General features: G+C 48.4%; 1 protein-coding gene across 1 annotated transcript; it reads right to left on the reverse strand.

Moving 5' to 3' along the window:
* Window positions 1–925: 925 nt before the first annotated feature.
* SHPK (sedoheptulokinase) lies at window positions 926–21630 on the reverse strand. The gene is made up of 7 exons (XM_082443525.1): window positions 21063–21630; window positions 17520–17661; window positions 11841–12024; window positions 11147–11299; window positions 9732–9907; window positions 5411–5611; window positions 926–3399 (listed from the first exon to the last, which is right to left on the reverse strand). Exons 1-7 carry the CDS (start codon window positions 21357–21359, stop codon window positions 2987–2989), a joined length of 1566 nt encoding a protein of 521 aa, XP_082299651.1. The 5' UTR covers window positions 21360–21630; the 3' UTR covers window positions 926–2986.
* Between the last annotated feature and the right edge of the window lie 49 nt (window positions 21631–21679).

Raw genomic sequence — 21679 nt, forward strand, 5'->3', positions numbered from 1 at the left:
ATGGTGTGTGTGGCCGGGACAGGGGAGCGAGCGGGAGGGCTGGCGTTCACTCCTCCGCCCCTGGTTGGTTCCAGCCTCACCATCTCTCACAGGCTGTTCTCTAGGTTCCTCTAATTGGGACCCTTCTCCTACCATCCATCCTCCAATCCAGAACACACACTGCCAGCTATTCTCCCAAAGCCCAAGACTCCCCAATCCCCTCCCTCCCCTCCGCTGCCCACAGGAGAAAGTCCAAACTCTCTGGCATCCACCACCCTTCCCCGTCTGCCCAACATTTCCAGCCACCACTCCCACGACACCCTTGCACCTGCCCTATGACCAAGTGACACCAGACAATTCACGCACCCTGGTCAGGCCAATCACTTTAACATAAACACATTTGCCTAAGCTGACCTCGCTGCCTAGAATGCCAAAGAAAGTGGGCTCTGGGTTTGGAATCCTAGAGTCATGATCTTACGTAAGTTACTTAACGTTTCTGTGTTTCGGTTTCTTCATCTGTGAAATGGGGATAATGTACCCACCTTCTAGGATTATTGTGAAGATCAAATGAGTTCAAACAAGTAGAGCCCAGATTAGCTTCTAGTCCATTGCAGGTACTCAAAGAACGCTAACTTTTGTTAGTAGCAATGGACTGAAACTTTCCAAGGTTTAGTTTTTCGTTGTCACTTGCATGAAGAATGAATTGCTCCTCCTTCTGGGCATGTGGGTAAATCTGTTATAGCGTTTATTTCATTCCCTAGTGATGGGAATTCAACAATACATCACCGTGCCTGATAGAACACCCATCTCCTAGTAGATGCTTCATAAATATGATTCACCTGGGGGGGGGCTATGCTGGGACTTCTCAGGCACAGTGTCTACCATGGCTGTAGCGGTCAGGATGAACTAAGTTATCCTGCGGTAACAAACAGCTCCCAAATCTCAGTAGCATCAAACATCAAAGGTTTATTTCTCGGCCACACTATGAGTCACTCGCTGTTTGGTGAGGGCTCTACACCACATTGCCCTCATGTGGGACCCAGGGCAGCAGAGCCTCCTCTCTGGGACACCCCAGGTCACTTACAGCAAAGGGAACAGAGTGTGGTAAATCTCACATTGGCTCCAAAGGACTTCTGCCTGGAAGTGACAAACTTCTGTTGACGTTTTACTGGCCAAAGCAAATCAGGAGGGAAAGTGCCAGCCTACCATGTGCTTAAGATCAGGATATTGGCAAACAGACCTAATGACCCAGTTCCTCATCTGAGGATCAGGATGGTAACTCCTGAGAGTGAGAGCAGAAGCAACGAGTGGTTTATGACTTCAGGCTGGAGAAATGAGGCCCTGGCAGCTGTACTCAAACCCCTGCAGAGGCTCCAGGCCAAGTGCAATAGAAATGACAACAGGACTACCAGCTGGCAAGCTTGGACTGTGCGAGGCTTAGCCCTCAGAGGTAGAGTGGACACGCGGAAAGGGGACAGAGAGTTATGGTGCTTTGCAGGATACCTATCCAGCTCCTAATTTACATTTAGACTCCACCCACAGCATCCTGGGAATGCAAGACAGGCTGCCTCCCTGACGTCGGAGGGCCAGCTCCTCCTGATGGACAGGGCTCTCTGCTATCCTTTGGCCCATCCCGAGGTGACTTCTCTCTCAAAATGATGGTGTCAACTCATTCTGGCCGAGAGAACAATTACATGATGTTCCTGAGTGATCTGCAGCTGCTTGTCCCAGCAGAACCATGGGGCAGGCAGGGCTTCTGCAAGGACAACCTACAAATGATCCCCAGAGCTATGTCCAACCTCCCAAACCCAGCTCCGCGGCAGTGCCAGATTTATAGTCTTCCCAACGCAGAGAGGTGTGTTTTACTAAAGGGACAAGGCTCTGGAGGAATGAACTTTAGTATCTGAAATTCAATCAGCACAGCCAGGCAGATTAAGAGTTTCAGACAATCCCATAAAGTGGCATTTACAAAGAGACATGACTGCTTCCCAAACTCACAGTCGCACAGGTGCCTCAGAGTCAGGCACCTGGGATCACCCTTGGGAGTGTGGAAGTAGACACAGCGATGGTGGCCCTCTCCTGGAAGCCATTCCGTGGTCATCCTACCAACCACGGGAAGGTTTAAGATGCTCTGGGATCCCTGCAGAGATGCCGACTCAAGTGGGATGTTTCTGCGAGCCAGGCACACATGGCGGGCCAGCAAGGCCCACACCAAGAGAAAGAAGAGCTGGGGCATTTGGGACAAGGGATTCTCTCTGCTTTCTCTCTAACAGGAGCATGTGCAGCTGCATCCCTTCCCTTGGAAGGCTTCCCAGGGATGCACAGGGGCAAAAACACACGGCTGCACAGACACACTCTTGGAAAAGAGTCTTGCTGGTGTCTGGTCAGACTCTTGGGAACAACATGCCTGAACGGTGGCATTATGCAGCATCTGTCCCCTTGGTTGGTCATGCCATCCACGTTTTCTTCTCTGTTCTGTGCCTTCAAGCCAGCTGTGCTGTGAGGGACCATGGCAGCACCAAGCAGGCTCTCCTTGGAGGGGAGGTGCATGGCAAGAAGGCCAGCACAGATCCCTGCATCTTCATCTCAGCCAGCCTGCATCACTGTCCTTGGGTCGCCTCCTGCCCCAGCTAGCCGGCTGTGGCCAGAGAAGAACAAGATTGGGAAAGGGGCCTCAGGGTCACGTGGTACAATCCAGTAGGGAAGACTCTTCCAACAGTACATGTGACCCATCTTTCCCTTTCTCTCTCTCTCTCCCACATTTACATTTGCAACCAGCTCTCAGGTGAGTCTCTTTCAGAAGGCACTGATTTGGGATCTGGTTGATGACTCCTGGCTGCATTATTAGAGTGTGCCCTGAAGACTGGTCCTTGGTCAAAATGATGTCCTGAGAACAAGCATTGCTTAAAACTGCCCACAGAGCTGTCCAGGAAAAACATGATCCCAAGATAAGGAGGGGAACGTTAATTAGATCAACTTTGCAACAGTCCTTTGGCCAATGAGTGTGCTAATACTCCTGCTGGTTAAGGTTTCTCTGGAGCATAACCAGAGCAGCCCCTACAGCTGCGTCTACATCCTGCCCATAGGACACTGGGAAAGGGAAAGCCCTCTGCACCTCCTGCTTCAGCACCTCGTTCCTGGACAGCGCACTCCCACTGCCGATCACCCGCTCCACGCCCCACTCTTGGAGCTGCTGAAAAGGAAGCATTGAGTGCAGGTTCTGAACGATGCCTCTGCACAGGGCCCGGGTCACGTGCCCCAGGGAGAGGTCAGAGGAGGAGATGCTGGTCACTGAGGCCAGCTGGTCTGGCAGGTGCCTCTCGCCCAGCACTGTTGGAGTGATGGTTAGGCAGGTGTCTCTCTGCTGTGCAGCAGCCTGGATCATGCGTGAGTACACAGTGGATTCTTCAACCTCCAGGCCTGCCGGGAACAGAGAAGGCCTGTGTGAGTTCGTGCACCCCCTCGCTGCAGGCTATAGAGTTCCCAGGGGGCAAGGATAGGTTGACTTGCTGCCTCTCCTCACTGTGGCTGGCTGCTTCCCAGCTCAGGACTCAGATATTCTGGCTAGCTGTGCTCTGCTCCAGACCCCAGCCAGCTTTCTCACCGCAGACCCCAGCCCAACCTTCAGGGAGAGATCTCGTAAGCGCTGCTGTGGGTCCTAACCATCCCGCAGCTGTGGGACTCTTGGTCCTAAGTGGACCAAATGCGTACACTGATCAATAAGTATCATCACACCTGTTATTAGTTCACAGGCATCCCAGGACCACAGTGGTGATCACAGCCCAGCCTGCCCCTCGGCAGAGGTTACGAACAACCGGTGTAGACCAGAGCTCACAGTTGAATACGCATATGAATCACTCAGGGATCTTATTAAAACACAGCTTCTGATTCAGTGTGCCTGGAGTGGGGCCTGAGATGCTGCATTTGTCATCAGCTCCCAGAGGAAGCCAGTGCAGCTGGCCTGAGGACCATGCTTTTTGAGTAGAAGGTTCTAGATCAGTGCTTACCAACACTTGAGAGCATCAGAATCACCTGAGGAACTTTTATAAAATGCCGTGCTCAGGCCCCACTCCTCTTCCCCAAGCCAAATAATCAGCTTTTCTAGGGGTGAAACTAGGACATCAACATTGTTTTTAACACTCCACGAGTATTTCCAATGTATGGCCAAAAGTCCCCACGGAGTCTCAACATCAGCACATTTAACTTATACAAACTCAACTATACACCCTCAGGAATGAGAAAGATAAAAATATATTTTTTTCAATCAAATGAAACAATGTAGACATTCCATAGGAGGTTAAGTTATATAAACTACTAGCCTTCAAAGCACCCTCTGTTTCATCAAAATAAGAACCATGAAAATGCAAAAGACTTTTCTTTTTGAAAAGCTTAGAGAAAAATTAAGTGTTACCTACTCTTTCAGGGGTGAGCAAAACAGTCACTTCTGTATAAAGAGAAACACCAACCAACTCAGTAAACAGTTGACAGACTCGACCCAGTTAAAGCAGTATCTGAGTAAAGGGCTTGCCTGAAGGTTCTGATGACTGGTTCTGCATCTTTAAAACCTTTCTTGATGCAAGGCAAAACAAGATCAAAGTTCTGTTCTTTAAGTGGAGCATCCCTGAGGGATTCCCAGCCAAGGGGGCAGAACTTACCCGCAATCCTGACACCCCCAGCCAGCCTGGAAGGACCGACGTGGGTCAGCAACACCTGTCTGCATGACCAGTATGAACTTCCCAGATGCTCCCTGTGGCCTGTGCCCCACCTGGTTATTCTGTTGCATGTTTCCTGGAATGACCTGATTTTGAGCTCCTACAAGTGACCCATGCATCTGATGAGCATGATTTCCCTGTTTCTAGACAGCTGGCCAGAAATTTCATTTCCACCATAAGTACTTAGAAAGGGAACCTCTCCTGGAAGAAAGAGGTTACATTTTTCTCTGTTAATACAGAGCAGAGGAAGGCCTGATCAATTCCACCCTGAAGAGAGCAGGAAGATATCAGAGTTTCCAGGGACCCTTCCAAGAAAGGAGGAGAGGTGCTACTTGCCAGGAATAAGTGCTACCAGTCTTTTCACTCATTCATGTTTGATCATTTTATTCCCCGCTGTCTGCAGCCATCAGAGGGCAAACCTCAAATGCAAGGTTACTGACAGAGAAAGTAATAGTGGGGCCAGGGAGAGCCAGGAGACTATTAGGATACTCCACAGTCAAGGTTAGGGGAGAAGGTGCGCCTCAAAAAAGAGAGTAGGTGATGGCAGCTCAGAAGATGAAAGAAGGCTACAAGCTCAGATCCCTAAGGACAGAGGGAATGTGCTAGAATCTGGCTGGCTCTGAGACAAGAATCTAGAAACTTACAGCACATTCAGCACCAGGACACTGCCACGTAGAAAGGACAAGCAGAGAACACACCACTGTGTGGGCCACCCTTACCTAGATCCGCCATCCACTGGACCAGCATGTGGACGAACATGGCCAGCACGTTGCCCCCATTGAGTGATGCTGCCACCGCCAGGTAGGTCCTGTCAAAGTACGGGAAGTAGGCGACTGGAGCTGCAGGGTCTGGAGTCTGCGCTGGCTGGAATCCTGAAGGCATGGAGGCTACCAGCTGCACCGAGGTGCTGATGTTGAGAACTGGATGGGGTCCGAAGAAAGCAGAGGTTAGGCCTGTTGGGCTAACTCAGAGGCCCCAAGTCACAACAGGGTCGGGGGAGAGTGTGCCACAAATTCCTGGATACTCCTCCTTTCAGGAGGCAGAGCCTAATTCTCCTCCCCTGAGTGTGGGCTGGACTCAGTGACTGGCTTCTAATGAAGAGAGTAAAGCAGAAGTGACAGTGTGTGACTCTGGAGACCAGGTCATAAAAGGGCACTGCAGCTTCCGTCTTGATCACTTGCTCCGGGGGAGGCAGGTACCACGTCGTGAGCAGCCCTATGGAGAGGCCCACTGGATGGTTGCTGGCATAACTGACCCCATCTTGGACCCATACGGTCCCCCTTGTCCTTCCGCTGACCCTACCCAGGACTGTACTAGCTGGTGAATCACTTCTCTGTCGTCAAGGGCTTTGTAGTTAGTAGATATTGTTTAACAACGGTCAGGGCCAGGTGGCCTCTATGCTCTGTTAGTTCCCAAACTATGCTGACTTTTGCTGATGTATTCCCAGAGCCCATGAGACTAGTTACCCATTCAATCATCTTAACTTAGGAGTGCATGTCCTGTTTCCAGGCACCCACCCTCACGTCCTAGGTTAACTATAAAACTGTCCCAAAGGGGGCTTCCCTGGTGGCGCAGTGGTTGAGAATCTGCCTGCCAATGCAGGGGACATGGGTTCGAGCCCTGGTCTGGGAAGATCCCACATGCCGCGGAGCAACTAAGCCCGTGAGCCACAACTACTGAGCCTGCGCGTCTGGAGCCTGTGCTCTGCAACAAGAGAGGCCGCGATAGTGAGAGGCCCGCGCACCGCGATGAAGAGTGGCCCCCTCTTGCCACAACTAGAGGAAGCCCTCGCAGAGAAACGAAGACCCAACACAGCCAATAAATAAATAAATAAATAAATAAAAATTAAAAAAAAAAAAAAATACTTTAAAAAAAAAAAAAAAAAAAAAACTGTCCCAAAGGCCCCTTGGTGGTGCAGAATGCAGCTGCCAATGCTTCCAGATCATTGTCTGCCTGATCCCACTCTGTAAGTTACCCTAAAATAAACTGACCCGTTGATTATATGGAGCTACCTGCCTCATTTTTCAGTCTCAAGATGCATTCTCAGTTCGGTGGGTACTTTTCATTCCCTCCGTCCTCCAACACCTACAAGGAGCTGAGGCCTCCTGCCAAGAGCCACATGAGTGAGCTGAGAAGTGGATCCTCCAGCCCAGCCAAGCCTTCGGATGACTGCAGTCCCAGCCGCAGACTGACAGTGTGATTGCAGTCTCACAAGGGACCGTGAGCCAGACCATCCAGCCACAGAAACTGTGTTTCCTGACTCTCAGAAACTGTGTGAGATCATAAGTGTTTGCTGTTTTAGGCTACTAAGTATTGGAGTGATTTGTTACACAGCAATAAGCTACTATTCACAGAGAGTCAGACCTCAGCCCAAGTGTTTTATTCTTTGGGAGGTTTCATTCATTTTTGGTGGGTACCACCTCCTTCTCATTTCCAAGGTGTGCTTCTCAACCTCCCTCCACCAGCAGGGGGGATGCTCCCAGACCTAGAACAGAGGGGATGATTTTTCTCCTCTAGATGGAGGCCAGAGCCTACAGACTGTCCCAGGAGTCTCTCCTCCATTTCTCACGAGACCTGGCCAGAAAGCCTGTTCCTCTCAGTCTGTTGGGGCTAAACTAACTGAGGTCAGCATCCAACTATCCTACCTACCGGGAGGCAGAGGCAAGGAGAGTGAAAACAAGTCTCAGAAAGTCAATGACCTTGACTTCCTGCCACATCAAGCCTTTCACCATGACGATAAACCAGAAGCATCATGCCCTCCACCTATCCCCTCGGGGGGAAGGGTCAATGAAGGGGGCCGACCAGCCTTGCCCATGGACACCGCACAGCTGAGCACAAGCCAGCAGCCCCAGTCTAGAACCAGAGACTACAACCAGCTCAGTGAAGACGGAGCCTAAATCTTAGCTTCTTCCCATTTGACCAGCCCCTCACTCACCATCTAGAAAGGACATTTATATCCAGGCACATGACAGTTCTCTGTGGAGGGAACAGCCTAAGATTTGAAGACTACCAGGTAGGCGGAAAGAGCCAGGCTCTTTACAGGCACCATCCCAGTGCATCACGACAACTGCCCCATGAGAAAGGCATCACCCCCCTCATTTTGGATGATGACAAGGGCTCAGGGAGAAAATTCAGGAGAAAAAGTCGGGTTTTTTGACCTTAAAAAATTTTATCACATATTTGTGCAAACAAAAGTGGCAGAATCTGGATATATGTATATGTATAACAGATTCACTTTGTTATACACCTGAAAATAACACAACATTGTAAATCAACTATACGCCAATAAAAATTTTTTTTAAAGTGGCAGAATCTCACCTTTCCCTCTCACCTAATCTTGAATTAAGAGGAATTATTACCAAAAACAAAACAAAACAAAAAGTCACTTGAAATTTTATTTTTTAAGAATGTAATAAAATAGGAATAAACTACTGCTTCAGAGGATAGTGCTGGTCAGAGTTTTTAAACTCAATGTTAAATTGTAATAGTTCTAACTGATGGAGGAAAAAAAGATGTGATGCCAAAGAAAATCCGAGTAAGATGAATGACTTCTCTGTTCCCCTTGATAACAAGGCGGGGCTCTCAAAGTGGGCCCACTCAGCCAGGCTGCCCTGAGGATAAAATGAAACACACAGCCTGCAATCACCCTGCTCGGGCAGGCGGACCCAAAGTCTACCCCAGCCCCAGGAGGGGCAAACGACAGCCCCCAGGCCATATCCAGCCTGCCATCTGTTTTTGTATGGCCCAGGAGCTAAGAAAGGTTTTTACATTTTTTTTTTTAATGATAGCTTTATTGAGATGTAATTCAAAAAATTCACCATAAAATGCACCCTTTTAAAGTGTACAGTTCTGTGCTTTTTAGTATATTCACAGAGTTGTACAAACATCACTGAGATCTAATTTTAGGACATTTTCACCACTCCAGAAAGAAATCCCATACTGGTTAGCAATCAACCCCATGTCCCAGCCCTAGACAACCATGAATCTGCTTTCTGTCTCTATGGATTTGCCCATTCTGGACATTTCACAGGAATGGAATAATACACTATGTGGCCTTTCACTTTCATTCACATGTTATAGCATTTTAGCTCTGTGGATACCCCACATTTTAAAAATCCATTTATCAGTCGATGGGCATTTGGGTTGTTTCTATATTTTGGCTATTATGAATAAGGCTGCTAGGAACATTTGTGTACAAGTTTTTTGTGCGGACATGTGTTTTCAATTCTCTTGCGTGTACACATAGGAGTGGAATGGCTGGGTCCCATGATAATTCCATGTTTAACTTTTGAAGAACTGCTAGACTGTTTTCCAAAGGGACTGCACCATTTTACAATCCCAGTAGCATGTTCTTACCTTTTTAAAAGGTTGAAAAGAAATGAAAAGGAGAAGAATATTTCATGACACATGAAAATTTTATGAAATTCACATTTCAGCCTCTATAAGTAAAGTTTTATTGGAACACAGATACACCTACTCACTTATGCATTGGCTGTGGCTGCTTTCCTGCCCCAACAGCTGTTAAGTAGTTATGATAGAAACAAAATGGCCCACAAAGCTTAAAATATTTACAATCTGGCCCTTTACGGGCAAACTTTGCCAGCCCCTGCCCTGGACTGCTGTCTCCCCTTCACTGTGACTCTCTTGCATGGAATACAGGGAAGTCTGCGCTTCTACTCAGATCCGAGGAACTTTCATTGACAAACACACAATAACAAAAACCCTAATCTATTGAATAATAATCTATTTTCTTGGTCATGGAGACACATAGAAACCAGCCAACTAGAGAGTCATTTCCCTCAGCTGTCTCTAGAGAAGAAAGGCAAAGACTGTGGTCAGGACAGAAATTGCCATGCTGAATTGTAAGCTCCCGGGGCAGGGGCTGCACCTGCAGGGATGATGGTGTTTTTCACGTTTGTAGAATAATGGTCAAGAGGACGCTGCAACTGCTGGCTATGTGTGCCCCTCGGACTCTGGCACAGAGCTGGGGCTTAGGAGGCCCCAGTAGAAGTCTGAGGAGAGAACCAAAGACAGACTTACCTGCGTCTGTCCTTTGGGCCATACAGGAATAGACAGAGGCCTGCAAATCCCCCAAGGCCACGCCCACCTGTGTCCCCTTTGGGATCTCAAACCAGGCCTGGGAAGTTCTGCCTGCCACGTTGCCAGGCTCGGTGACGTCCGGGAGCAGGTGGACGGGAAAGCCTGCGTCCCTCAGTCTGCAAACCAAAAGTGGACAGCGTATCTACCTGGTGCTTGGTTTTCTGTTGTTTCCAGGAAACTCAGCAACGGAAAGCGCAATAGGATACACATTCAAGGAGAGAGGGCAGAATCCAGTGTTTTCACAGAGGGCCTCTTTGGCTTTTTTTAAACCATGAGGAAAAGCCTTGAGTTATTTAAAGAGTGAACCCTGGCTTTCAAGAGCTTGGGATGGGCCTTTTGGAGAAGAATGCAACCAGTGTGAGCAGAGGTAGTCAGAAAGGACTGGATAAGAAGCAGATTTCATCGGCATCCAGCCTCCTGCGTTTGAAGGGAGAGCAAACACTGTGCAAAGGGAGGAAGCTGGAGTTTTAGAGCAAAGTCACAGCTGGTTAGCACAGGCCAAACCAAAGTCAAGCCCATCAGTCTCCTGAATACCGAATGCATCCATCACTCGCGGTTAGTGAACACGGGGCTGCCAATTTTATAACACATGCTGGGAAGTCCTTTACCTGAACTACCAGGTGCTTTTTGTTTTATTACAGAGCTCAGAATTTGGGCCCTGAAGGCAGTGAACTTATAGGGCACTGGATTTCTGGACCTGAAAAGGCAAATGATTGTTTAAAGGGAACTTAAAAGGCATCCCTTAAGCCTACTACTTCCATTTCTTAACCCTATTTTAAAATACATTAGGGTAGGGGAGAGAGATAGTTAGGGAATTTGGGATTGACATGTACACATGGCTATATTTAAAATGGATAACCCACAAGGACCTACTGTATAGCACAGGGAACTCTGCTCAATATTATGTAACAACCTAAATGGGAAAAGAATTTGAAAAAGAATAGATACATATATGTGTATAACTGAATCACGTTGCTGTACACCTGAAACTAACACAACATTGTTAATCAACTATATTCCAATATAAAATAAAAAGTTAAAAAAATAAAATATGTTAAAGAATGAAAGTTGTTCTTTGGAATCTACGGGCTGGCTCAGGGCACAGAAAGAACTGGGGAGCCCACCCTAGGTCTGGGCAACAGTGGAGGAGCAGGCAGCATGGCGTGGTGGGTGGCGCCCCTCCCCAAGAACTTCACTTACGGTCAGGCCCACCCATGCCCAGGGACTGGAACAGGCTGGAGGGTGTTGGAAACTGATTCTTGGCCCGTTATTCCCAGATGGGAAAGCCCCACTGAAGCTCCCGCTTTAGAGATTCTGCCCTTCAGCCTCAAGCCAGCCTGCGTGGTTATACTCACATCTCCAAGTTCCAGCTCTGGCTCCTGGTGTTGAAATATCCCCAGCTAGCGGCATTCTGGTCGGACATCAGGGGTCTTGTCAAGCCACACAGCATGGCAACCACATAGTCCTGGATAGTGCCAGCTGCATCGTAGGACTTCAGGAACTCTGGGCTGTTTTTCATACCCCAAACAATCCAACGTGGTTTAATATTGACTTGAAAGCATGTGCTGCACCTAACTGTGGGCAGTGTGGACTAGACATGGCAGAGCTGAGTAGCAGCCAGAACCCCACAGGCTGTGGATCCCCAGCAGCTGAACCTCCCAACGCCTCCAAGCCAAGCTGGCCAGAGTCAGCCTTAGGGGAAGGTGCTCATAGGAGGACACACCGTGCCTGGGAAAGCAGGACATCAGCCGTTCTCAGCAGCCCTGATCCCAGCGTGAACCCATCACGTGATCCTTGGCAAGTCCCTTGCCCTCTCGGGTCTCTTCTTTCCCCCTCTAGGTGAGAATCAGATAACCAATAAGAGCCCTCTGCAAAATGAAGCAGTGGTAGACCAAGTCTAAGTCTTGTGACTATACCCTGTGCTGGGCCACATTCACTGAGGGACAATCCAGCACGTGGAGTGATGCTGACCAGCTAGAGGTACAGCTCCCTAGCCACTCTCGTTCCCCTGCAAACCCGTCACCCAATTCAAAGAACAGGTGTCCGTACCTATTCTTCAAAAGCCAGAAGATGGTTGCACAGCCAAACCCCGTGGCCACACTGAGATGAGACTCTGGCCGGGGCAGAGAAGCCAGGAACTTGCTGCCACACCGGCCATCCTGCCACGTTACCAGGTGGCTCACGGCTCTGGGCTCGAACACAGGGGCAGCCCCTGCCTTTGTCCATTCACAACCTGGAACGAAGGAGATGACCAAAAATGGAGAAAAGAGCAACGGACTGGCACCAGCATGTCCTTGAGACTACTCTGCTAATGAGGTTATAGGACAGACTTTATCACCCATGACAACGTTTCACTCACACTCAGGGGGTCTGGCCAGTACCCAGAAGAGCAGGGAGTGGATGGACCTAGAGATTGTCATCCTGAGTGAAGTAAGGCAGACAGAGAAAGGCAAGTGATATCATATGATATCACTTATATGTGGAATCTAAAAAAAAAAAAACAAAAGAGGTACAAATGAACTTATTTACAAAACAGAAATAGAGTCACAGATGTAGAAACAAACTTATGGTTACCAGGGGGGAATGGGGTGGGGGAGAGATAAATTGGGAGATTGGGATTGAGATATACATAATGCTATGTATAAAATAGATAACTAATAAGGAGCTAACTAATAAGGACCTGGTGGTCCAGTGGTTAGGACTCAGTGCTTTCACTGCTGAGGGTCCAGTTCAATCCCTGGTCAGGGAACTAAGATTCCACAGGCCCCAAGGCGCGGCCTTAAAAAAAAAAAAAAAGAAAGAAAGAAAGAAAGGAAAGAAAGGACCTACTGTATAGCACAGGGAACTCTACTCAATCCCTCTGTAATGACTTATATGGGAAAAGCATCTAAAAAAGACTGGATATATGTATATGTATAACTGATTCACTTTGCTGTACAGCAGAAACTAACACATTGTAAATCAACTATACGCCAATAAAAATCATTTAAAAAAAAAAGAAGAAGAAGAGCAGGGAAGCGGTCACAGATATATGCACCTGAAGCTTACTAAGTTTCACCCAGGAAGGGGGAGTAAGCTGGGGATGGGATGGTCCACTCTCACAACTACGTTTCTGCCTAAAGCTGGGTTTCTTATCTCAGCCCTAAAGCTGGACATCTGCGGCTTTTTTTTCAACCCTTTTATCTGCTTCCAAAACTCTTTTGACCCTTTTTCTTCTTTTTACTTTTAGGACTATCATCTTTATTTTGTTTGTGTTATAAAATAAATATGGAGTTCTTACCATGTACCAGGTATTGTTCAAAGCACTTCAAAAATATTAATTTTTTTAATCTACATATTAGCCTTACATCATAGGTGTGATATTTATCCCCATTTTCACATAAGACATATGAAGCTCAGAGAAGCTTTAAAAATCTTGTCATAGATCACATAGCTACTAAGTGGTAGAGGCAGGATTCAAGTCCAGACAGTCTGTTCCAGAATCTGGCCTGATGGATGTTCTTTCTCTCATTTTCTTCTTTTTTTTTTTGGCAAAAAAAAAATAATAATAATAATTAAAAAAATTTTTAAATTATACAAATGATAAGTGAATGCATTCTCAATATAAAATGTTCAATTATTACAGGTAAAGCAAAAGGCCTGCTTGACCATCCCCATCAGAGTCCTAGCCCCCTTCTTGTCACTGTTAGCACCTGTAGAGTTTTTTTGGTTTTTTTTTAATTTTTTGGCCACGCAGCATGTGGGATCTTAGTTCCCTGACCAGGGATCGAACCTGCACCTCCTGCACTGGAAGCGCGGAGTCTTAACCACTGGGCCGCCAGGGAAGTCTCGTTGTTGGGTTTTCATACTCACACAACATACTCTCTTTGGTTTGGTTGATTTGGGCTGGGTTTTATTCTATTTTGGTTTTGTCTGTTTTTTAAAAACAAACAGTACTCTACTGTATGTATTTTTCTAGTGGTTGTTTTTATGATCCAGCAACATGTCCTGGAATTCTTTCCACGTTAGAACATGTGAACGCACCTGATTCTTTTCAACTACTGCATACCATTCTACAGTGTGGGGTACCAACATTTATTTAACCACTCCCCCATGGGTAAACGTCACAGTTTTCACTACAATAAACAAGGATGCCATGAGTGACCATGATTATGCCTCTTTTGCATATACGTGTTAAAGTCCTTTTCCTGAACAGATTTTAAGTAGTAGGGCCACTGAGTCATAGTAACTCTTATTTTTACAGTGTATAATTTAAAAGCTTTATCCTCACCCCCCGCAATTAGCAAATGGGTTTCATAGCAGTTCAGTTGGAAGTTTTCTTCCTGTAGTTGCTATAACTCTCTTATTTTTAACACCCTGCCAAACTGCCCTCCGGAACGGCCAAGCTAATATATACTACCAGGAGTGGTATTTTAAAAAACCAGTTTTCCACCCCCTTTGCCAACTCTTGACATTCTCAAACTGCTTTTTTACAATCCAGTGGGTGGAAAATGATTTCTTGTTGTTGTTTTCATCTGCATTTTCCTAATTCCTAATGACACTGAGCATCTTTTCATATGCTTATTAGCTATTTGTATTTCCTCTTCTAGGAATTGCCTGTTGGTTTCCTCTGCCCATTTTTCCACAGGGCCATTGGTCCTTTCTTTGTTATTTGTTCTTTATATGCACCCATATTCGTCCTTTGTCTACTATATACTAGTGAATAATTTCTCCCTGTCTGCTGCTGGCCTTTTAGCTTGATTTTATGATCCCCACTTCTCTCCTGCTATTACTGAGCCTGAAAATGGAATGTGGAAACTGGTGTAACCACAGGCCTCTCAGAGGACACTAGTCACTCCCTCTCTTCTCCTCCAGTTGGCGCCCTTGTGGAAGCACTTAGCTCTCCGCTCAGGTTACTGGTGCCTGTCTGTGTTGACTGCCTTGAGCGAGCCCTGGAAGACAAGGGCTGCATCCCGTTTCTATGTCTCCCGCGGGGCCCAGCACAGAGCCTCATATATTGTAGGTCCCGAAACCAAACTGAATTACAGCCGCTATTAAAAGCAGAACGACTTGATCTCAAATATGATTTCACTCACTCTGCTAAGCAGGTATCATCGTCAAACAGTGGCTCTCCTCCTTCCCAGAAACAGAAACCAAAACAAGAAGGCATGCAGGTGGGCTCCATGAAATATTAAGCAGCTCTCTCCACCGATGTGGGCGATGGTTTGTGTGGTCGTTACAGAGTTCAGGAGACGGGCAGAAAGGAAGGCGTATGAGCAGAGCACAATCATTAAATCTCTGCTGTCCTCTTTGGGAAGGGTTTTAGTATTAAAAGGACGTTTATTCTTGTTAATGCAAAATTAAGGATTTTAAAAACTTTTACAACCTAGACTCCCCCTGAGAGGTCAGCTCTAACACCAGAACTGGCCTCTGGCTCCTGCTAGTAATTGGAGCCGAGCAGCTCCCGTGGTCCCAGCTGGCCTGACGACAGGCAGACAAAGGGAAAGGAGGAGGGGGAGGGCCTGGGTGGGCTTCTGCAGTCACCCAGGCCCCCCCTGGGGACTGATCAAAGGATGCACCACCAGACCCCTGTCAAGCCACCGAGAGGCAAGTCACCACTCACTTGGCCCAGGGGAATCAGAATCACTGATTCTCTAGGCAGAGGAGGGGTGAATCCAATGTCCAACCTCCTTAACTACAGCCTCCACCCCGCAAAGTAGCCATCCATACTATGCTTAAAACACCTGAAGTAAAAAGTTGATAGTTTTGAAGCTGAGTGATGGGTATGTGTCAGTTCATAATGCTGTTCTCCCTATTTTTATGTCTATGTCGAACTTTCTATAATTAAAAAAAAAATTTTTTTTAACACTTGCCATAACAGGAGCTCACAACTTCCTACAAGAGCCTAATCCTTCCTTGGACATTCTGTTGGGAAATTCCTCCCTTCATTGAGCTAGTGTGTCCTCCTGTGACTCTGGTCCTCCCGGGAGACTTTCAAAGTTCAGTGTCTGAAGTCAGACAGACTTGAGTTCAAAAGCTGGAGTCATGGGACTTCCTTGGTGGCGCAGTGGTTAAGAATCTGCCTGCCAATGCAGGGGACACGGGTTCAAGCCCTGCTCTGGGAAGATCCCACATGCTGCGGAGTAACTAAGCCCGCGAGCCACAACTACTGAGCCTGCGTGCTGCAACTACTGAAGCCCGTGCTCCTAGAGCCCGTGCTCCGCAACAAGAGAAGTCCCTGCTCGCCGCAACCAGAGAAAGCCCACACGCAGCAACAAAGACCCAACGCAGCCAAAAATAAAAATTAATTAATTAATTAAAAAAGAGAAAAGCTGGAGTTGCTACTTACTGCCACATGACCCTGAGCATATTATTTTATCCTCTCTGAACCTCTGGGTCTCATGGGAGAGTAATGTAACCTACGTCATAAGGGTGTTGGGAAAATTCAATGAGATCACACAGGTAACATACTTAGCTCAGCACCTGGCATGCAAAGTGCTCACTGCTGTTTTGCTGGCTTAATACTCCTCCTAGAGGCTAAACAGAACAGGCCACCCACCTCTGCACTGTGGCAGACCTCCTGAAAGAAGACGACCAACTAAATGATGCTTAGCACCTGTGCCCATGAAAAGGATGTGCCCTGGAATTGAAAAATCACAAATATCTGTGATTATGTTAAACAACAAAAACTATGCCTAAATTCAGAAGAGTTTCCTCTGCGTCTTGGAATCTACAGCTACACTAATCTCTTGGTTGTTGGCACTGATGCTCCAAGACACTGGCACAAAGAAAGAGAAGGCTGTGGAAAATCCACTCCACTGAATCCAACAGAGAATCAGAGAGAACTCACTCTTCTCCCTCTCCCTGTTCATGAATAATGTGTGAGTGGACAGTTCACTTCATTACATCCTTTGAACAGGACAGGATGTACACAAATGCAAGAGGCAGCAGAATAACCTGACCCTTCACAGAGAGCCCTTGGCAGCCCTTTTCTGGTTCCAGGTGAGGCAGGAGATAGATGGGCCCCAGGCTGAGCAGCTGGAGTCTGTCCCCTGCCGACAGATACTCCAAGATGAAGGTAATAGCGGAGCGAAGAAGAGTTGAGGGCTGCCCAGATAAAAGATAAAGAGACCACATATTCCTCATTCTCGAGATCAAGGAGCCCTTCCCAACTACACATGCACAGAAAGGCTCCTAGGGGGTCAAAAAGGGAAGGGGTGCCACTCCATAGTAGGTGATGTCAACCTACCCGTAGGCCTCTTTGCTAGAATCCCTCTTGGCTAAGAGATGCGCGCACACACAGGGGAGGACCCTGAGATAAACCAAATACGGACTCAGAGCCAGGCAAAGCAAGATGATTGGCCAAGGGAAACTCAAAAGAAATGCCCCATATAAGTGATTCAAACTACCACGAGGGCGTGAGCCTCTGAGAGCCTCTGTCCCTCTGAGCCTGCCTGGGTGTCTATCCGCACGTACCCTTTTTCCTCCTAATAAACACTTTACTTGTTTCACTACTTTCTGTCTCTTTGTGGAAATTCATTTCTGCAAAGCCGACGGGCTAGAGCCTTGTCACTGGCCGCTGGTCCCTGGCGGTCTAGTGGCTGGGATTCAGCGCTCTCACTGCTGCAGCCTGACTTCAGTCTCTGGCCAGGGGAACCAAAATCCTGCTTCAAGCCGCTGCAGGCCGAGGCCACCTGAGATCACAGGGTGACTGTTAACAGCACGTAATCACCCCCAAGCTCAGCATACCTTGGCCCGTTTTCCAGAACATGACTCCGTGCATCTGTCCTGACACTCCGATGCCACAGACCTTGCAGAGCTGCTGCCGGGGAAGGGCAGCAAGGCACTCGTGGAGGGCCTGGATGAGTCTCCTCACATCCTGCTCCTGCCCCTGGAAACAGAACGGGATACGTTGGACAGAGGTACACACACAGGCGGGGGAAGGAGGGCAGAGGCGTCAGGGGCTTCCTGGGTGGTGGCTGCCCACCTAATTCCACCGAGGGCACTTCCAGGACCTGCGGAGGGGCCCCAGGGAGGGGATGCGGGCCTGAGGGTTCTCCACCGCCTCCAGCGGGGCCTGGAGTAGGAATGTGGTGGGCGAGGTCTCACTTCTCCCATTCGCAGATGAGGCGCCGCTGTGGGTTAAGTTCAGCCAATGGCCCGGGCTCTACCCCCTGCTGTGGAAGAGTCTGAGCTGAGAAAAGCACTGCCCTGCCCTACAGGTGCTTACTGTCCAGCGGGACAGGAAAACACAAGAAAGACCATGCTGCAAGGAGAAATAAGGCAAAGGTCTTTGGCAAGGCACATGGAGCATTGGGGTAGAAGAAGGATGGAACCCAGCAGGGAGGAAGCCAGCAGGAAAGGAGTAGGCAAGAAAGGCTTCCTGGACTAAAGCACCTGAGGACCAGCCCTAGTGTTTACTTCAGTTCATCCATCTGGCAAACATTTCCCGAATGCCCTGAGGGCTTGCATTTGTTCCGGGGGCAGTGCAGGCACCCCCCTCCTTGGAGTTAACCCTTCGTTTGTCAGCCTGCTGGCCTTGGGCTGTGGCAGTTCTTGGCTCCAAACAAACATGATCGAAGGAGTAGAAAGAAGAAAGGTGAGGAGGGGTAGGGTTGGGGAAGGAGAGGAGAGGGAGCACAGAGCATTTTGTTGAGGAGGCAACCCTACCTCCTAACAAGACTCTTTATGCAGGAGAGACTACAGTAGAACTGAGCGGGCAGTAAAAGAAGGGGCAGAGAGGAGATGCATGGCTATGCATGATCGATCCCCCAGGAGGGAAGAAATAAGACAGCGGGCAAAGGAAGAAGGAAGCAGGGAAGAGGCATTTGTTTACACCTGCCCTGTCCAACACGCCAGTCATCAGCTACACACAGCTAGTCTGAATTGAAATCTACATACCAGATTTCAGATTTAGTATGAAAAAAAAAGCACAATATCTCATTAATAATTCTATATTGATTATTACATATGGAAATGATATGTTTGGATCCATTGGGTTAAAAAAATAAGCAATGAAAATTAATTTTACGGTTCCTTTTTACTGTTTTTTGATATGGCTACCAGGAAGTTGAAAATTACACGTGTGGCTCACATTTCCACTGGACAGCGCTGGTTTAAAGAGTTCCCACGTGGCATGAACCCAGATGGTACATGAATGCAGGACTGTTTAAAATGGACTTAGGGTGGGTGAGCTGTGTAGGTAAGGACAGTGGGGGAGTGAAACAGGCCAGAAGGGAGTGAAGACAAGGAGGCACTCAGTGTGTGGGGAGTTTTAGTGGTGAGTGTGATGGGGGAGCAATTCTTGGACAGACAATGGATACACCCACAATGTCACAGGAAAGGCGCTGCCCCCCATTCCTTGATTCAGAATATCAAGTGGTCTACATTCAGATCAAACGCTAGAAATTCAGATTTGAAAAAAGAATTTAGGAACTCGTTCAACCCTCCTCCCCCACACCCCTTTTTACAGATGGGGAAACTGAGGCCCAGAGAGGTAAAATTCATAACACAGAAAGGGTCACAGAGCTTCCCTCAAAAATCTTGATATTTTAAAGCTGCAAAGAGCTAAAAGTCTGACCTTCCACATAGCTGCCAAACTTGACTGTGGAGTACACAATGCTTCTAAAGAGTGAGAAATATGGACGTGAGGAAAGAACAGAGCCACCAGGTGTTTCTATATATCAGTAGTGCTTACCCCAGGGGTGATTTTTGTCCCCTAGGGGGCATTTGGCAATATGGAGACACTTTTGGGTGTCTCAGCTGGGGAGGAGGGTTCTACTGGCATGCAGTGGGTTAGAGGCCAGGGATGTTGCTGAACATCCTACAACGCACAGGACGGCAGCCCACAACAAAGAATCATCCAACCTCCAAATATCAACAGTGCCAAGGTGAAGAAATCCTGCTATAGGGGAAATTACAACAAGGCTGTTTGTCCCAGAGCACAACACACATGTGGAGGATGCAAGGGGGGCTATTACTGGCCTCCCCTAAACCCCTCCTTAGGCAGTTGTGGAGCACTGAGCGTGCCTGTAAACACAGAACACTGTGCTGGACACTGGGGGAAGTGGGGAAAGTAGTTTTCAAGAAGTGGCCCTATTTCAAGAGAAAAGGGCTCTGCCTAAAACCCACCCCTGTAATCCCAGCTGTGCTGCTTACCCCCACAGGGTCAGAGCTGACTTTGCCTCCACTTCATGGTCCATGAAGTTAGATAATCATTCTAAAATGTCCTGATGCCCCAACGAAACTAATTTTGAAAGGCTCTATGAAAATGAGAAGTGCTCCTGAAATCTTTATCCTCTGAAATGCTTCTGAGCAAGATGGACTCTGAACCCTAAAGGACTGAGTCCAGGTATGTGGCAAGAGCTTGTGAAAAACAAAGCTATTGGGAGTGGGGTTTGGCTCAGAAAATCGAGGTCTGTGGCTGGAAGGGGCCATAGAGGTCATCTATTTCAATTATAAGAACAAGCTGAGATCCGATCCAGGAAAAAAAAGTCATGAGGATACACAGAAAGTTCCTTGATATTAATTTCTATTATCAATGAACTGAACATAGAGCTACCTTTCTCAGGGAATTAATGGAATCCATCTCTGAGGATTGACATCCTTTCTGAACCCACAACTTGCAATTGAGCCCACTGTGGTGAAATTCTCCATTTCTATCTTGTAGCTTTCACAAAACACTAGTTTCGTGTAGAATTATCAATCTGACCTTTTTCTAACATTTTAATTGAGGTATCTCTCAATGTCTATCTGTCCTGACGTCTTTCTTCCAAGGTGTCTCAGCCCTTGGGGCCAGGGGACTTTTGCTGTCCAAGTGTTTGAGTTCCTCCACCCACAATCCACTCCTGCGGGATGAGAGAGGGGCAGGTTACGCTGGATTTTGCGTCTGATTTATCAAGGAAAACCCAGACACCGCCCTAGGGAACAAGTTGAATCCTGAATTTGAGGACACCTGCAGATGTGAGGAGCAGAGAGCCGCAAGAATGAGAAGGCGGCCTGAGATCGCTCCATATGCAGGAGAGCAATTTCCTGCAGGTCAGGATACAGAAAGTGGAGGGCAGAGAGCACGGGGATATAGCGCCAAGGTCAAGGCTCCCAAAGAAGGCCAGAGAGTGGGGAGATCGGTGCCAGCAGGTGGGAAAGCTCCTAGGAGGAGATCTATCGGATCGAGGGAGTTGCAGCGGGCAGGCAGAGATCAGGCAGGCTGGAGCAGTCAGGGAGACTTCTTTGAGGAGGAAGAGGGTGTCTGGAGGCTCCTGGAGGCGGCGAGGCTCCAGGGCACTGCCTCACCTGGGGCCCCGCCGCCGCGCTCTGGGCCGCCGTCTCGGCCCGCGCAGGCCGGGCACAGCTCGACAGTACCACGAACCCGGAAGGGTCGCCGCGCGCGGCCTCCACCAGGGCCGCCTTCACAGACGTGGTGCCCAGGTCGATGCCGAGAGTGACAGACCGTGCAGCCATGACAGCGATTGAGTCTGGGGCCGGGGCGCCCCTTCCAGCACACTTCAACCGGGACAGAGGCGCCGAGGCGGGGCCTCGCCTGCCAATCTTTCCAGCCACGCCCAACACGACGAATTCTCGTCTTCCCATTGGTTGAGGAAGGCCGAGTCCCGGGCACCTCGAGCGACGGCCCCCGGCTATAGGCGGAGCCGCGGTGGAAGGCGGAACCTACAGGCCCCGCCCCGCAGGGCAGGGTTTGCGATGTGGCCCGAGGCTTCGGCCTTGCTCACCAAAGTACCAATACCCCGAGTCTCGCTGAGGGATGCGAGAGCTTCTGTGACCCTAATAGTGACTTAACCCTCCCACATATCCGAGCCCCCATGCCTGCCAAGTTGCCTGAGACCCTCCGCTCCTCCCCAGCCCCAAACTGTCTTGCTGAGACGCGGGAAAACTACAGCTCCCAGGGTGCA

Source organism: Balaenoptera physalus (genome assembly GCF_965194825.1).
Source record: "Balaenoptera physalus genome assembly, chromosome: 20".
NCBI classification, from domain to species: domain Eukaryota; kingdom Metazoa; phylum Chordata; class Mammalia; order Artiodactyla; family Balaenopteridae; genus Balaenoptera; species Balaenoptera physalus.

What these genes read in the sequence shown, in the direction of transcription:
- SHPK (XM_082443525.1), bottom strand. Translation starts at nt 21,359, where the DNA reads ATGGGAAGACGAGAATTCGTCGTGTTGGGCGTGGCTGGAAAGATTGGC. An exon ending in GCGCGGCGGCGGGGCCCCAG is followed by an intron (nt 17,662 to 21,062) that starts GTGAGGCAGTGC and finishes TTCTGTTTCCAG; the next exon opens with GGGCAGGAGCAGGATGTGAG. An exon ending in GTTCTGGAAAACGGGCCAAG is followed by an intron (nt 12,025 to 17,519) that starts GTATGCTGAGCT and finishes CCTTCGTTCCAG; the next exon opens with GTTGTGAATGGACAAAGGCA.